General features: G+C 43.0%; 1 protein-coding gene across 6 annotated transcripts in view; it reads left to right on the top strand.

Moving 5' to 3' along the window:
- Positions 1–18,159, top strand: part of LYN (LYN proto-oncogene, Src family tyrosine kinase) — an 89,476-nt gene that overhangs the window by 27,204 nt on the left and 44,113 nt on the right. For all 6 annotated transcript variants that reach the window (XM_075920679.1, XM_075920678.1, XM_075920676.1 and 3 more), the window contains exons 3-10: positions 5,006–5,054; positions 5,147–5,252; positions 6,249–6,347; positions 6,453–6,556; positions 9,991–10,140; positions 11,942–12,094; positions 16,315–16,497; positions 17,190–17,266. In XM_075920679.1, the coding sequence (XP_075776794.1) occupies positions 5,006–5,054; positions 5,147–5,252; positions 6,249–6,347; positions 6,453–6,556; positions 9,991–10,140; positions 11,942–12,094; positions 16,315–16,497; positions 17,190–17,266 (921 nt within the window). The remainder of the gene's footprint in view (positions 1–5,005; positions 5,055–5,146; positions 5,253–6,248; positions 6,348–6,452; positions 6,557–9,990; positions 10,141–11,941; positions 12,095–16,314; positions 16,498–17,189; positions 17,267–18,159) is intronic.

Raw genomic sequence — 18,159 nt, 5'->3', positions numbered from 1 at the left:
GTGGAAGCTGCACCACAAAAATCCAAGCACCAACAATACTGGTCTACCCTATCGGACCCCGATAGCAAAAGGCTTGATGCATTCAGGCACAAAATATATACATCCTCTGTTTTACAACTTTGCATTTCAAATTACGCAGCTTTATTGAGCAAATACAATTACATAAATTACACCAAACAGAGTCACTTTGTTGCAGACATTCCTGAGGTTAAGAGACAACACTATAAAGCACTGATATCCAAGGGTCACACAATTTCAAGAACAGCATTACAGGCCGCCTTAGATGCTGCTAACACAGCTGCACATTCTAAAGAAACATTGGTAGTAATGAGAAGGGCATCATGGTTTAGCTCCACTCCATTCCCTAGGGAGATTCTATCTACAGTAGATGACCTACTTTGGATGGCCAGAAGTCATTTGCAGCTAACACCAATGAAATTCTCCACTCCATGAAAAATTCCAGAGTGATGCTTTGGTCTTTGGGGAGCCCAACCAAGCACCTAGAAAAAGGCAATATAGGTAACATCCCTATCCGAGACCTCAATACCCTCCATATGCACAACACTATAATAGACAAGACCACCAGCAGCAGAACAGAGGCAGAGACAGAAACCAACGACGTCACCCTCCCTCTACAAAGTCACAGCAGTCCAACAAGCAAATTTGATCATCAGGTCGAGGGTTTGGAGAGCCTCTCACCTATTCCAACACCATTGCACAAGCAAATCTCTTCCATCACCGATAGTTGCCCTTCTTCAACAACTGGCAATGTATAACCTCTGATAGATGGGTCCTGTAGATAATTGAAAAAGGCTACCTTATTCCCTTTTGTGTCCATACCTCGCTTCCCCATCCCTTTTCAGGGACCACTCTCACGAGACCCTCCTTCAACAAGAAGTAGACATCTCTTACACATTGGGGCAATTGAACCACAATTTAGGAGTAAGGGGTTCTATTCCAATAATTTCTTGACAGAAAAAAGATTGGGGGGTTCAAGGCCCATTCTGGACCTTTGAGCCTTCATTAAATTCATTAAACAAAAATTCAAGATGGTAACGCTTGCTACCATATTACCGGCATTGGAAAAGGATGACTGGTTCTCATCCCTCGACTTTCTAGATGCATACTTTCACATTGCTATCCTTCCTGCTCACAAGCATTTTCTTCATTTCGTTGTAGATTCTCAACACTACCAATACAAAGTGCTTCTATTCGGACTCTCTACAGCCCCAAGGGTCTTCTCAAAGGTGCTGGCAGATGTCACAGCATACCTGAGGAAACAAAGTGTTATCATATTTCCTTATCTAGATGACTGCCGCCTTAAGTAACGCTCACACAACGATTCCTGCCATTCTATGTCAGTCACTAAACACCTATTCCAACACCTGGGCCTTCAGGTGAATGAAACCAAATCGACTCACTCCCCTACACAAAAGATACAGTTTATAGGAGCTTGCCTTGATTCGACAATGGTCACCGCATCTCTACCTACAGACCATTTTTTTAAAATTGTGGCCTCGGTAAATACCTTACAGTCTAGCCCCTGAACAACAGCACTTGAGTACCTTCGGCTGTTGGGGCACATAGCAGTGTGCAACTTCATAGTCGGCAATGCCCGTCTGCACATGAGATGTTTACAGAACTGGCTGGGACAGGTGAACAAGCCCAATATCAATCCGCTATCCAAATCCGTAGCCCTTCCAGGGATAGTAAAGGAGTACTTACGCTGGTGGCTAAGCCCACGGAACCTGTGTTCTGGAGTCTCCTTCCACTTACCAAAACCATCTGTCTCCATGTCGACAGATGCATCTTATATAGGATGGGGTGCCCATTTACAACATCATGCCTGACAGGGCCTGTAGTCCAGCACCAACAAGAACTTGCACATAACCATCCTAGAACTGTGGGCAGTCGGGAATGCATGCGTCAAATTCCTCCCATTCATCGCCAGCAGGCATGTCAGACTGTACATAGGCAATGTTGCAGCAATATTTTACATAAATCGTGAGAGTGGAGCCCGATCTTGAGCACTTTGCACAGAGGCCATAGCACTTTGGAACTGGTGCCTGAAATACAACACAATTATCATTGCAGTGCATCTTCCAGGCACCCTGAATACAATGGCAGATGCACTCAGCAGAGCCCTCCCAGTCGAACACAAGTAGTAAAAGAACCCGCACACATTGGCGGACATCTTCTGCCCGTGGGGTCACCCTACCATAGACCTGTTTGCCACGCAGTCCAACAGCCAATGGCCCCTATTCTGTTCCTGGGCAGGAAAAGGCAAGGGATCAATGGTATATGCTTTCCTCATTACATGGATGTCTCACCTATTCTACGCATTTCCTCCTATACCTCTATACAGCTGTGTCTACACTGGCACCCTTTTCCGTAAAAGGGATGCTAATGAGACACTTCGGAATTGCAAATTCCGTGGGGGATTTAAATATCCCCCGCGGCATTTGCATGAACATGGCTGCCACTTTTTTCCGGCTCGGGGTTTTGCTGGAGAAAAGCACCAGTCTAGACGGGATCTTGTGGAAAATAAGCCCTCTTCCAGAAGATCCCTTATTCCTAAATTCACACGATAAGGAGGGATGGGCCCATCTCATACTAATAGCACCAGCATGGCCATGCCAGCCATGATTTCCCTTCCCAGTGGTGCTGTCCTGCACCCCACCGATCCACTTACCTTGCGTCAGGGATCTCCTTCTTCACCCTGGCTCCCACAATGTCCGTCCGAACTTCCACTCACTACACCTGAAGGAGTAGCTTCTGGATGACCTGCTCACAGCAAGTACAAATGGTCCTTTTACACAGTAGGGCGCAGCACACCCGCAAGACTTACCTTCAGAAATGGAAAAGATTCTCAACATGGTGGTGTTCATCACCAGTTGGTGCCTTCAACTTCCTCCCTATCTACCATCCTCAACTATCTTCTGCACCTTAAACAAGTGGGCCTCTCAATAAACTCCATTAAAGTTCACCTTGCGGCTATTACTACATTCCACTCTAAGATAGACGACTCATCCATATTTGTTCATTCACTAACCAAGGGGTCCTTAAAGCGCCTGCAGGCACTTTATCCAGATAGCAATCCACCAATGCAACCGTGGGACCTGCATTTAGTACTGAATGCTCTAATAAGGCCGCCTTTCGAACCAATGGTGACCGCTTCATTATTATGCTCGTCCATGAAAACTGTCCTTGTAGCTATTACCTCGTCCAGATGGGTAGGAGAGATCGCAGCCCTAATGGCGGATCCCCCATACGCCACCTTTTTTAAATACAAGGTCACTTTATGTACCCATCCCAATTTCCTCCCCAGAGTACACTCATCCTTCCATGTTAACCAGACAATACACCTTCCCACCTTCTTCCCCAAACCACACATCAGCTCTTTCGAGATGAAAATGCACACCCTTGCCCTGCGCAGAGCGCTTTTTTTACCTGCATTGAACAAGACCGTTCCAAGTGTCTCCCAGACTGTTTCAATACCAAACCACAATAAGGGCCAGGCTGTCTCATCACAGAGACTCTCCCACTGGATCTCGGATCGCATCAATCTTTGCTACGCATAGTCAGATGTGCTCCAGAGAGCATAAGAGCACACTCAACCAGAGCCATGGCTACCTCAATAGCTTTCCTCTGTAGAGTACCCATAAGAGACAGCTGCCATGCAGTCCTCCAACCACACATTTGCAAAGCACACTGCACTTACACAGGGACCTCTTTCCAACCTGAAACTACTAAAGCAGTCCTTTCCACCACTTTTTTTGCCTAATCTGAAGTCCCTACCTCTCTAAAGGGAAATTGCTTTGTAGACACCTAATGTGGAGCAACCACGGGGGACATCTCTCTCTCAAAGAGGATGTTAATTACCTCAATAGTAACTGATGTCCTTTGAGATGAGTATCCCCATTGGTGCTCCACAACCCTCCCTTCCTCCCCTCTACTTCAGGATCCTAGCCTTCCCAAGCCATGGTTTCAGGGTAGAGAAGGAATTGAGGAGTGGGGATAGGGGGAGCTGGCACATGTGCGATGCCTGCAGCCTAACAGTGTATAATTTCTGGTGCATGCCTGCATGGCCCCAGGGACACTAGTATGAAAACTCTGCTCTGAGACTTGGTGGCGGTGCACAAACCTAATATAGAGCACCCCCGGGGACACTCATCTCGAAGAACATCAGTTACTATCGAGGTGAGTAAACGTCCTCTTACCATCTGATTAAAAGGGAAACCATTCTTTTTTTTCTAAAAAAAACAAAAAAACTAGTCAGATCTTGACCAGGTATCTTGTATGAATCAAATCTCATAGACAGCAACACTGGAAAATAAAAAAATTGTAGAAACAGATTTTCTTATCTACTTTCTTGGATTTTCCCTCCTCCAGAATCTACTAAAAGTAAATCTATTTTATAGGTCTGTCAAGCAATTTAAAAAAATGATTAATCGCAATTGTTTTATTGCCCTGTTAAACAATAATAATATAACATGTATTTAAATATTTCTGGAATTTTTCCATGTTTTCAAATATAGGCTTGGGGGATAGGCTCTGGGCTGGGACTCCCATCATTCCCACCCAGAAGTATGCGAATAAATCATTACTTTTTTTTGACAGCTCTAATATTATTTTTAGCTCTCTAACAGCAGATCCTCACACTGATAATTATTGCTCTTTTAACCTTTTAAAGTGGCCTTGTCAAAAGTCAGTGCAGCAACAGCATAGCTGTGAATTTTCCACCTCACTTTTCAGCTTCATGAGGTGTGAACTGCTAAGTTCAAAGTCTAGGTGGAACTTCTTCAATATTAGTTTATTATTTGCTTTTTAAATTGACAGGGAAAAATAACTGCATGCTTCTTTTTCATTAAAATTTTGTACATGTTGTTGTCTTATAAATATACAAGGTGAATGCACACCAGCTGAAGAATTTTTTATATAATATATGTATATATAGTAGTGATTTACTGATCTTCAACTGCTTAATTAACATATTTTGTTGTAGGGAAATACAGACATGCACCTTTTACCAGGACAGAGATTTTCTAATGAAGGTAAGTTTTCATAAAAAACATTAACAACTCGTGGTAGTCCTATATGAACAAATATAACAGTAAGAATGTCACTTGGCTTTCTGCATTAATAGAAGCAAAGGAGCACGGAGACATTGTAGTGGCCTTGTATCCTTATGATGGCATTCATGAAGATGACTTGTCCTTCAAGAAAGGAGAAAAGATGAAAGTTCTTGAGGAGTAAGTATAGCAGTGCTAGCTATACTGTACTTTATATCTGGATATCATTAAATCTCTATAGTTGCCAGGTGTCCGATATTGACCAAGACAGTCCAGTATTTTTGCCTCCTATCCAGTAAAAAAAAAAAATCAGAAAATACCGGACATCTAAAATATCCGGTATTTTCTGGTTTTTTCCGTGCCAGGAGGCGAAAATACTGGACACCTGGCAATCCTACTACACACTCAGCAACTGGGCCCAGCCCCCGCCCTCCCCCCCCCAGTCCCTAACCCTCCCCTGCCCCCCAATCCCAGACTCCTTGCTTACCTGGTTCCACAGGGAAGCTCCTTTCTCACTTGACCAAGAAAGCAAGATGGCCAAGATGGCTGCTGGCCAAAAACCTGAAGACCTGAGCAAGGGGAAGCATTGCTTTCCCTGGATCTTAGTGCTCAACCTCTTCTCTTTTATTCCTGTTCTCTCCATGCAATTAAAGGGGCCATGCTGTTTTAATACTGTTTGATTTATTTATTTATTTATTTATTGCTTAATAACTCTTGAGGTTTTTTTTTTTTTTGGCTCCACAACTTTGGTCTCTTCCTCCCCCTCCCCCCCCCTTTTTTTCCCCCAACAGAATTTTTTCCTCATTTTTTAAGGGGGGGAGGTGTTCGGTATTTTTGTTGAAATCATCTGACAACCCTATATAGTTGGTGGTTCACACTCAGACTCTAAAGGAAAAAGGTTCCTTTCCACATGCAAGTGAAACTGTATCCTTCCGCCTCCTCCTTCCCCTCCCCCCAGCCACTGTAACACTTACCAGATAATTGAGTGAGGGTTGTAGTAGTTTATTCTGAAGAGAAATCCTTTAAAGCTTCTGAGATGGCTGATCTTCAGAGAGAGAGGCTGTTTTTCCCCCTCTGGACCAACGAGGTCCTCAGCAGCATCACAGATTTAGCTGACTAACCTTTCATTATTCTGTGGTCACACATTCTGTATTATGTTGTTGTTTTGTATTTTAGGCTTGGAGAATGGTGGAGAGCAAAATCTCTCTCAACAAAGAAGGAAGGCTTCATTCCAAGCAACTACGTCGCCAAAGTAAACACCTTAGAAACAGAAGAGTACGTTCTTCTATGTTTTCAATAACTTTCAACTTTCTTTTCCACCCTGCTGCATATCCTTGGGGGTAGAGAAAAAACCCTAACTCTTTCTAAATACTTTTACAGATGGTTCTTCAAAGATATAACCAGGAAAGATGCAGAGAGACAGCTTCTAGCACCAGGAAACAATCCTGGAGCATTCCTCATCAGAGAGAGTGAAACATTAAAAGGTAAGCAATGGATTACTTTGGGATTGGTACCAGAGTTAAAAATGGTCTCATCAAGATCTGAACTTGGCCTGATATGTTATGTTGGTTGCTAGGTATATTAGTGAATTCAGTTAGACTGTGGTAAAATCTCCAAAGGAAGTGGGGGTAATCCTACTGCTTAGAACCTAAAACCTATTTAGAAAATATAGACTCGAAATGGAGAATGTACTGTGAGAAATGATCCTAGGCAAAGGGATAGAGAGGTCTTTTTCTTTCCTTACATATGTGACTCCTAGGATAGGTTAGGTCGGGGCAGGAACTAAAATGGCGGCAGTTGTCCAGGATAAGCCCCTGGTGGGCGACTACTGCTCTATTTATCTGCATGCACTCCACCGATATGGGTGACTGTAACTCCTGTTGGCTGCGAATTGCTGTTCCTGGCCAATGGGAGCTGTGGGAAGCGGCACAGACCAGGACACCACTTCGTGCAGCTCTGATTGGTTGGGAATCATAGAATCACAGAGTACTAGAACTGGAAGAGATCTCAAGAGGTCATCAAGTCCAGTCCCCTACCCCCACGGGCAGATCATCCCTGATAGACGTCTATCCAACCTGCTCTTAAATATCTCCAATGATAGAGATTCCACAACCCTCCCCAGGCAATTTATTCCAGTGTTTAACCACCTGACAGTTAGGAAGTTTTTCCTAATGTCCAACCTAAACCTCCCTTGCTGCAATTTAAGCCCATATGGTGACCCGTGGCCAACAGGAGCTGCAATAGCCCGTAGCAGCAGTGACCCACCAGAGGCTAACCATGATGAACCAGATCCATCCCTCAGGCCAGTATTTGCCCAGCCTTCAGTTAGATGATCACTTTAATAGTGATTGCCTTATTCTGTAAAGCTATTGAGATGTCAAATCTCTCTCTGGGTATGTCTACACTACACTACCCCGCTAGTTCGAACTAGGAGGGTAATGTAGGCATACCGCACTTGCAAATGAAGCCCGGGATTTGAATTTCCCGGGCTTCATTTGCATAAGCGGGGAGCCGCCAGTTTTAAAACCCCGCTGGTTCGAACCCCGTGCAGCGCGGCTACACGGGGCTCGAACTAGGTAGTTCGAACTAGGATTCCTATTCCGAACTACCGGTACACCTCGTTCCACGCGCATCTTGAGATTCCCTCCCAATTTTCCCTCAGCAACTTCAGCTGCCAGGAGTGGCATCATGAGTATCTCTATGAGCTCTCTGTGCTGAGGAATGTCAAAGCAGCACAGCAACCTGCCCCCCTCCCCCCTGCAGCAACTGTGTTCCTAGTGCAGGGCAGAACAGCAACATTCCAGTGCTCTACTCTTTGTTCCCCAGATGGAGCAGCTCACTCAGCTGTCAGATACTTCCTGGAAATTTGAAAGGGAGGGGGGAGCATGCCAGGGAGATCAAAATACTGAGCAAACACAGCAGGGCAGGCATTGTGGGATACTGGCGGAAGTTTTTGTTGCCAAAACTGGGCATTTTTCCTGATAAGTCGTATTGTAGTGTATATGCACTCTCTCTCCCTCTCCCTCTCTTGGTTTGTTTGTTTGCTCATCAAAAGGCAGTTTTGGGAGATTTAAAACTTGGTATCATAGACAAAGTGTAAGACTTTCAATGGGTGGGGATAATAGGGAGCAGCTGCTTTTAAAAGGGTCTGGGGCTCCTGGTTGACCCTTTTAATTGCCACCAGAACCCCAAGTGGTATAGGGTGGACAGTGCTGGAGGGCTGACTGGGGGAGGCTGAGCCCAAGCCCTGCCTCTACTTTCCAAGGCCCTGTCCCTTCCGGGGGCCTGGAGCTGCCCTGCACCTTGCCCAGAGGCCAGGCAATTTTGTCGGCAGCCCTGATATGAGCGAGCTAAGATAAGAGGTGGGATGCACAGGACATCATTTGCTAAGAACAGGATAACAATGGATCAGAAGAGAGGCTGGAAGCATACAGATGAAATAAAGAGTAAAACCGAGCATGGAAGTGCATGGACAAAGCACTCTGCACCAGGATTTGTTCCTGCAACAGAGCCTGCATTTGGCTAACTTGTGCCAATCAGTTGGGATGATTGCAAAATGCTTTTTGGAGTAAAGAGAGGACAAAAGAAGCAGGCAAAAAAAATTAACAGGTTTGCTACATATATTGAACTACAGCTATGTGTGCAATGTAAGGGTATGTCTACACTGCAGCATTTTTCTGGAAAAACTATACTTACATCCAGGGCTGGCCCGAGCCCTTTTGGCGCCTGGTACCCCAGGCGCGTGGCGCCGCTTCCAGAAGGCATGACCCCGCCTCCGGGTGCACGGCGCATGTATGGGTCCGTCCCCAGGACGCGCGGCCCTGCCTCAAGGCACACGGCACATGCGCGGGCCCACCCCAGGGACGCGTGGGCGGACGCACGGCGCATGCGCTGCCCAGTCTCCCCATCCACCTCTGATGGCGCGCAGCCTGGGGCCGCACGGAGCGGGCTGTACCTGGCCGAGCAGGGCCCTGCGGCTGCGGGGGAAAGGGCGCTGCTGGCCGATGCTTTGGGGGTTAACAGGGCCCCCCCACCCCGGGCGGCCGCTGCAGCCCACCAGGAGCCAGGCGCCTCCCATAGGTTGGCGCCCTGGGCAGCTGCCCGGCTAACCCACCCCTTAGTCGGCCTTGCTTACATCCACACTGCTATTGCATTCTTTTGACTGAGGGTGTGTCTAGACTACCTAATTTTGTCGACAAAAGTGGACTTTTGTCGACAAAACTATACCAGCGTCTACACTACCGCTGAGTTCTGTCGACATAACGTCGACAGAACTCAGCAGTTTTGTCGACGCTGGTATACCTCATTTTACGAGGCATAACACCTTCTGTCGACAGAACTCTGTCAACAGAAGGTGTTATTGCCTGTAACACTGCGTCCAGACTATGGAGTTCTTTCGACAAAGCAGCTTGCTTTGTCGACAGAACTCAATGTGTCTGGACGCTCTTTGTCGACGGAAGTTTTGTCGACAGTATCTGTCGACAAAACTTCCGTCGACAAAACGCGGTAGTCTAGACATACCCTGAAAGTCGAAAGAATGGAGGGGGTTTTCCAACAGTGGTAAACCTCTTTCTACAAGGAAAAAGTCTTTTTTCGAAAAAGCTTTTCAGAAAAAGGCATGTGTGGACACAGAAGAGGGAGTTCTTTCGAAAGAAGAGGCCTTCAGGAAATAATACAGGTGCCCTGGTGGCCACTCCATCCATATTAATCACAACTTACGTGTGAGATAGCATCCACATTTATTGGATACTATCTTTTGAAAAAGCACATCACTTTTTCCTTGTGTTTTTGCTGTGTGGACACTCTCTTTTGAAATAAGTTTTTCTGAAAGATCTCTTTTTCTGAAAGAAGCTTGCAGTCTAGACATAGCCTAAGCTTCCTATTTACTAAACAACATCTTTGCACTTTTTATCAACAGGCAGCTATTCTCTGTCCATCAGGGACTGTGATCCACAGCATGGTGATGTTATTAAGCACTACAAAATAAGAAGTCTAGACAATGGAGGATATTACATCTCTCCAAGAATTACATTTCCCACCATCAGTGAGATGATCAAACATTACCAAAGTAAGTTAAATCAATTACTTTAGTAATTAAATACTAGTCATTGTTCTCATTAAAGCAAATAATCAAAATGCTTTGTTGTTCTATTTCTAGTCTTTCCACATTTTTTTGTATAAAAAAATATCCAAGTACTGTGACTTGCAGCAAGATGAATATTATGAAAGAGAAAGAGAGATCAGAGCTTAATAAAGCTGTCGGTAACATTAGCCTCAATTCTGATGTTTTAAGTGCCCATATAAATGAGGAATAACTCAATACAAGTGTCTGTTAATACCAGTGTGAAAATGGTAGCAGAGAATAATCAGGCCCAGTGTGATTAAGTTCTGTTGTAAAGTGTAAACAGATATATGTTTACATTTTGATATGCTGGAATTCTAAATATTTCTTCTACATAAATGTCTTTCAGTATCATATCTGGTTATTTATACAAAACAAAATCAACATTGTAATTTTCTTGTGCCAACCATAACATTTTTGTGAGTGACTTTGTGGTGGGAAAGCAAAATTCCCACTGACTTCTAAGGGAGCAGAATTGGGTCCATAAACAGTAACCTCTTATAAAAATGTCTATGGCTGCTCACTAAGTACAAAAGTGATTTTTTTATTGCCTATGACTTTTTGGGGTCAGGAAAAGGGAATGTTGGGCAAGGTTATGATTTTCAAAGCCACACTGGAGGTTTAGCCACACAATTTTGATTTAATTTATGATGTGTTGTAAATCACCTGCACCAACTTGAAAATTTCAACCCTACTTAATTACATTTTTTGTCTCTGTAATTGTGCAGTGATTTAAGAAATAATTATTCCCTAGATAGTGTAGGGGGTAGCTACTGTATAATTTCAGAGCTACACAGAAATGTAACAGAATACTAGGCTCAATCTTATTTTTATTGAAGTCCAGTGTCAGCTTTTCTGTTACCCAGATTTCACAAGATTGGAGCCAATATTTCCTCTACAGGGAAAAGAGAAAGCACATCAGTATCCTTTACCAAACCGCATTTAGCCTACAAAATTCTACAGGCTATAGATTACCTGGCTTGCTGCCTTTTGGAATGAAATACCTCACAAACTAAATAATCATTCTGTCTTTCTGAACTAACTGAGCCAACATACTGTGTTCATTAATGTCGTCAGAGATGTACTACTGTGTCCAAAACTCTCCTAGCTTAAAAAACAGCATAGTCTAGTGGTCTGAACATAGGACTCAAATCAAGAAATTCTTAAGTTCTGTCTGTAGCTCTGCTATAGCCCTCCTTTGTGAACTTGTGCAAGTTATGTAGTTTCAGATTCAGATGCCTAAAATTAAGCATCTCAATAAAGTGAATCTATGCTTTCAAAAATGCTGACTGAAGTCAGTGGAAGTGGCACATACTCAGAACTTCTCCTGATTTGGATCATGTACTTTACTTAGCAACAAAATCTTTTTTTTTTCTTAAGCAGTTTTTCCCATTCTGTCTTCATTAACATATACACACTTAGAACATACATTTTATTTATTGTGGCTTTATTTAGCTTAGTGCACTGTGGAAGAGCAAAAAAAGCAACTCTCTTGTTACTCATGTCATCATTATTCTCTTTGGCACCTGCAGATCTATAGCATCTAATACAGATCTCACATACATTATAAATTGTCTCTAGAATTCAAAAAAATCCCAAGTCCCAGAATAAAAGGTTAAAAATAGTGTGAAGGGTGTAGCGAAGTTGATGCAGTTCTGCATTTGCACATGCTTCACTATAGGCACAGAAATGTAGTGTAATTATCTAATGCAACGGATTTTATATTTTATTTTTCTTTGAAAAATAGAGCAGTCAGATGGTTTATGCAGAAAGCTGGAAAAATCATGTATTAGTCCAAAACCCCAAAAACCTTGGGATAAAGATGCCTGGGAGATTGCACGGGAGTCAATTAAATTAGTGAAGAAACTTGGAGCTGGTCAGTTTGGAGAAGTTTGGATGGGTAAGTTTGAGTCTTTGATTTCCTTAGCACTTCAAAAAAAGGATCTTTTAAATGTTCAAAATGTCACTGAAATCTAATTATCTGCAGTTTCAAGGATCCATATTCATCTGTGGAGTTATTACTTAGATTTCATTGGCATAACACCAGGGATGAATTTGGCCCAATATATATTTTGCAATGAGCATATTAAGTCCTAGAAGATGCCCTCTCATTGGGAAAACCAGTGGGAGTAGTAGGATGGGCAAACAAACTCCCTGAGGAATTTTCTCCAATAGCTTTTATGGTGGGTTAGTTCCCCTATGGAAGAAACAGAAACACTGTAGGGCTATGCAGATGATATGCAGTACCCTCTGTCTGTCTTTTTTGGGGGGAAAAAAGCCATGGTGCAATAATTCCACTATAAGGACAGTTCTATAGGAGAAATGGTTTGTTAGTGTAGCTGTACCAGCAAACCCTCCTAGAGAAGAAACAGGTGATCCCAGGAGTGTGGGGATGCAGGAGTGAGGGCAAGGGGCCCAGGGAAGGAGGCTGGGAGGCCAGGCAGGGGACAAAGGTCCATCTGGGGCAAAGAGATTGATGTGGCGGCAGCTTCTCCCAAGGGGATAGATCTGCACTCTCCAGCTGATGGCTCCTGCCAGGGCTGTGCCGCCCCTCCCCCACAGCTGGTCCCTGTAGGGGACGCAAGGCTTCAGGGACTGGCCCTGGTCTCCAGCTGGCTCCCTGCCCTGCGGCTGGTCTGGGGCGGGGGACGAGGCCTTGGAGGCTGGCCCTGGCCTTCAGCTGTCCTTCCCCCATCCTGCAGCTGGTCTGGTGGGGTGAGGCTCTGGGGGCTGGCTATAGCCTCCAGCAGCCTCCCCGTGACCCATCGTCTGTGAGTGGGGAAGGGTCGAGGCTTCAGGGGCCATTCCCAGCCTCCAAGGGCCTCCCCCACAGCCTGCAGGCTGTCCAGGGGGCTGGGGACTGACCCTGGCCTCCACTGGTCCCTGCCCAGCCTGCAGTCTTGGAGGCTGTCCGGGGCTGTGCCATGGTTCCTGGCCCCAGGTTCTCTTTAGGGAGGTCTCCTGGGTAGAGTCAGGGGGCCCCAGGTGGTGGGGGCAGGGCAAAAGGCTGGGGATAGGGACTCCCCGCGCCCCCCCCCCCCCCTGGACTGTTTTGGGGCAGAAGGGCCACTTACCTGTTCCATTGCAGAGCGTCAACCCCAGCTGGTGCGGCTGCCCCTAGTGGTCACTTTGAAGTAAAGCTCTCTCCTGCACTCTCTGTCCCCAGTGCTGACTGCAAGTATCACATCCCAAATTTGGTGGCCCTAGCTCTTATCGTTTAGGGGGTGTTCTTGAGCAAATGGACTCAGAGGCATAGATCTCTAAAATATATATAGCTAGGCAGGTGGATAGTGATAGATAGAGATATATACAATATGCACTGTTGTAGCATTTTCATGACTTTCTGTACCCTTTGTGAAATCATTTCAAAGGGCTATAATCATAATGGCCTTCCACTGGCTCCAGTGGGACACTCTTAAATTTACAAACTGCATAATACTTCAGGCTTTGGTCCAGCATCTTTTGCCTGATGTCTCCGCCTTTACAAAATACTCTTTTAAAATTAGGGTAAAGATGTGCACTGGAACACTTAAAATACATTTTCTTTTGTATGTATTTTTGGTGTTCGTGCAGAGCTTCAGTATCTCTTTGTAAAGAGAAGACTGGAAAGTAGTACATAAGAATTGTCCTACTGGATCAGAACCAGTGGTGTGCTTAGTCCAGTATCCTATCTCTGGCGGTGGCCAGTACCATTTGATGACCAGGAAGAGATAGAATCTCTGCAGTTGGCAGATTTGTGAGTAATCAGCCCAAGTGTTGTTTCATCTTGAGCTCCAAAAGTTAGAATGTCTGAAGACTCAAAATTATGACACTTACTATGCTTTCCAAAAATGCTTAGCATTAATTACAAAAACCCTAGTTATTCCTGTTATCCATCTAATTATACAATTGTTTTTTGTTCCTGGCTTCAACAACTACCTGTGGCAATGAGTTCCACTGTCTAATTTCCATATCTGTGAAGAGTATTTACTTCGGTGAATTCTGAATTTTCCACCTTTTTAATTTCACTACGTTCCCTTGCTTTTGTGTTATGAGAACAGAAGTTGCTGATTTACCTTCTCTGGGCATTCATTATTTTATATGCTTATGTCCCTTCATATTCATCTCTTCTCAGAGGAAAACCAATCTAGTCGTTCCGTCTATCTTCGTATCCCTAATGCTACTCTTTACCCTTCTCTGAATCTCTTCTTCGCTTTCATAGGTCATCTTTAAAGAATTTTAAACATTTTAAGCAGTTTAAAATGTTTTTAAATAAGATACAGAGTAGATGATGCATTTCTGAGCAATGGAAGTGTACCTGGAAGCTTGGCAGGAGGCACAAAGCTAAGCCAGGGTGACTTTAGCCATCTAAAATAGAATAATAGTCTCATGGGAACGCACTATTTGGAATGTTTGTTCTGAATGGTATGTGTGTATGTAAAAGTAAAACCTCTAGATCTGTATATTGCCATGGGGGCAGCATCTTTGATAGTCAATCAAAAAGCTCTAATTTTATTTTTAATCTTTGACTAAAGAACATACTACTTGCATTCTGATTATATATCTGTATTATGTTATGATTGAATGCAGCTTTCATCTTCCCTCATGAGAGGAAACCTGAGAGAGCCTCTAGCTGTGAGGCCCATGAGTGATGCTTTCTCACTAGTTAAGACAAGGGTCAGCTATTGTGCATTTTTCCCTAAGTAATATATCAAGTTTATAAAGATTGAGACTGACTCTGAACTGCTGTAGAAAAGCCAGTATGGTATGCTGTCATCTGTTGAAATTACAGCTAATTTCAGGAAGTTACTAGTTCTGCATACACATGCACAAAAATTTAAATGGGGGTGTTTCTGGTTCAAGATGTTTCCTCTTGTTTATGTGATGATCTTGACGTCTAAATTGGGCTTAATATTTTCCTCTGTGGATTGTGTTACATTATGTGGGAAATTACTGTACTGTGAAGTTGAGTAGCGTGTTTCCTCTTACTCTCTGCGTTTTTTTCTGAAGCAAGAGAAGCTGATTTGCATGGTGGGGATCCTTTCTAGTCACGTATGTTTATCTTAGAACAGACGAAGCTATCACTGGAAAAGACCGATTAGAGCAAGATTGTAATAAGCACCATGGTCACATTATTAATAGTCAGCCCCTTAACTCTTCCATTAATTGTAAAATGGCATTTGGAGATAACATGGTCATATTCAATGAGGAATTACTTTTGCCTTTATGGGACAAAGATGATTTTTTTAAAGCAATAATATGTACCAGGTAGAAACTATAATCTATGGCTCGATTTCTGAAGAAATTGTTGTTCGCAAAAGGAGTGTAACTAGTTTTATAGTTAGAAAAGGGTGGCGGGGAGGAGAGGTTATATGAGAGAGAGTGATCACATCCGATAGCAATAGTATAGTTATGAATCTGTCAGCATCTCTTATGTTTCATTTTTTTCCACGAGTTTATAGTTGTCATAAACATTCCCCGTGGCTTTGAAACTTGGGGTAAAAGGTTTCATCTATGATTTCTTTTGAGTTTAAAAGAAGTTGACTTGACTCATAAGCCAACTCAAAACACACAGACATTTGGCTATGGCTCCTTTTGAATATGTATATGAAGTGATGGCCGTTTGCTCTTTTTATGTGCCTGGAGGAGGAACTGGTAGAATTCTGTTGTGTGTGTTCCTATGATGATAACCACTCCAATGTTCTCATGGCTGAGCTGGGTTTAGAGGTGGAGATGGAAGATGTCCTGTCTCCATGGCAGCTGGGGGAACTCAGAGTCAGCTCTATCAGGTCTCGGAATGAAGGACTCATTGGCCAATGAGGAGTTATCAATATGGGAAAGGTGACAAATACTTAAAGAAGGCTCACTGGCCAACAATGCAGTGAGGCATCTGCCCTCCATGGATCAGGGGGTCTGTCTTCCTTGGGAAGTATTTTGTCCTTTATGTGTTTGGAAACAGGTTGATTTAAGGGAGGCCGAATGTCTGAAGGATGAAATAAAAAACAATCTGACTTGGGCACAGTTCAGAGTTGTTGACCTTGACCTGAATCAGTGAAGTCCAACCTAGTTTATAAACTCTCTTAAGAGTCAGTGGGCTGTGCTGAATGACTTTTATGCCATAACAATATCTTTCTTTTCTAGCTTACTATAACAATAGTACAAAGGTGGCTGTGAAGACTCTGAAGACTGGAACTATGTCCGCGCAAGCATTCCTGGAGGAAGCCAACCTCATGAAAACACTTCAGCATGACAAGTTAGTCAGGCTGTATGCTGTAGTCACCAAAGAAGAACCTATTTATATCATAACAGAATTCATGGCAAAAGGTGAGCGTGATTGGTCTCTGTAAGCACATCTTAATTAAATGTCAAATCAAACTGTAGTAACAAACAAGGGGGAAAATAGTTGTGTTAATTTTACTCTATAGTTTTTATATATGCAGTTAAATTCATGAAAAGTCCTGTTGATTGGCCCTATTTGAAGAACTGCAAAATGTTTATGAATTATTACTACACGATGCTAGTAAAGGTTGCCAAATCAGAATTGGGTCCTGTGTAAATGGATCTTATACTTGTGTTATACTGCCAAAAAGCTCAGCTTCCTTTGATTTTAGACACAATTTTTGTGACTTTTCAAAATGTTGCTATTGATTCTCTGATGGGTGATTCTCTGAGAACAACTTTGCTGATATTCCTTAGAATGGGAAAAATGGATTACTCAAATTAAAAAAAAAAAAAAAAAAGATGTAAAAAAACAATGCTGAACTCAGGAGAAGCTTGACCTTTTAGTTTTGCATCACAGAAAGCTGCAAAGCTGATCAGCTGAGATATCGGACCAGCATTGTTATTATAACATGTAAAGGAACCGTCTAACTAATTGTGGCGGGCTTAAAACTATGCTAAAACAAAACTTAGACTGCTAAAGCTCAACCACACGGAAGTTAGTGAGGCTGGTTGTAGACATGTTACTTTATTTTACTTGAGAGCTGTACTGATTTATTCTTTCCACATTGGAACAGGTAGTTTGCTGGATTTTCTGAAGAGTGATGAAGGAAGTAAATTACTTCTACCAAAGCTAATTGACTTTTCAGCTCAGGTAAATGGCTCTCTTATAAAGAAAACTAAAAAATATTGAGTGTCTTGGAAGCTGAAGCTCATATCAGACACGGTTGAAAAAATGTGTTGTAGTAACAGTGGACTTTCCATTTCCCAAGACTTTTTGGTGTGATGAAATAATGTTCAGAACTATTTTTGTGGGAGATAGTGAAATATCTATTCTTTTTTTCTATGAGTATGTATGATTAAGCCTGCATGTTAGCATTAGCATGTCGATTTTATTGTGAGTTATTCTCCATTTTGTTTGAAGAAGAGAGGGTTATTTTCAGTTCTTGAAGATACATGTAAAGGAGTAGTCCTAGTTTCATATAGTACACACATTTGCAAATCTTTATAATGGGGTTAATAAATGGATTCTTCTTTTTTATTTGAGCTGTCAGCTAGTAAAGAAATTCTGCTGAGTGTAACAGATCACTACTTTCAAACTGATTTTGGAATATTTTTTTCTATAATTGAAATGTATATGAAGGATGGTTTCAAAATACTAACACTTAAACCAACTGACAGCCCTAGATACAAAGGATACGTGAGATACATGATGTATTGTGGGTAACATTTTTCAAAAGCACTAACATGACTTGGGACTCAAAGTCCCACTGAAAAGTCAATAGGGTGTATGATACTAAGGCTACATCTAGACTGCATTGTTTTTCCAGGATACCTCCAGTATCCCAGAAAAGGAACACTGCGTCCAAGGAATGTGTCCGCTTTTTGGAAAAAAAATTGAAAAAGCGGACGTGCTCTTTCGCCATCCCTGTTCTATGAAACAGGGATGTGTTGAAAGAGAACTCTTTCCTGAAATTTACTGTCATGTGTAGACACCAAATTTTGGAAAAGTCTCTTTAGAAAGTAAATCGGAAAAAGAGATGCAAT

This window comes from Pelodiscus sinensis, chromosome 2 (assembly GCF_049634645.1).
Source record: "Pelodiscus sinensis isolate JC-2024 chromosome 2, ASM4963464v1, whole genome shotgun sequence".
NCBI classification, from domain to species: domain Eukaryota; kingdom Metazoa; phylum Chordata; order Testudines; family Trionychidae; genus Pelodiscus; species Pelodiscus sinensis.
Note: the sequence above shows the minus strand (reverse complement) of the source record. Positions and strands in the feature narration are given on the sequence as shown.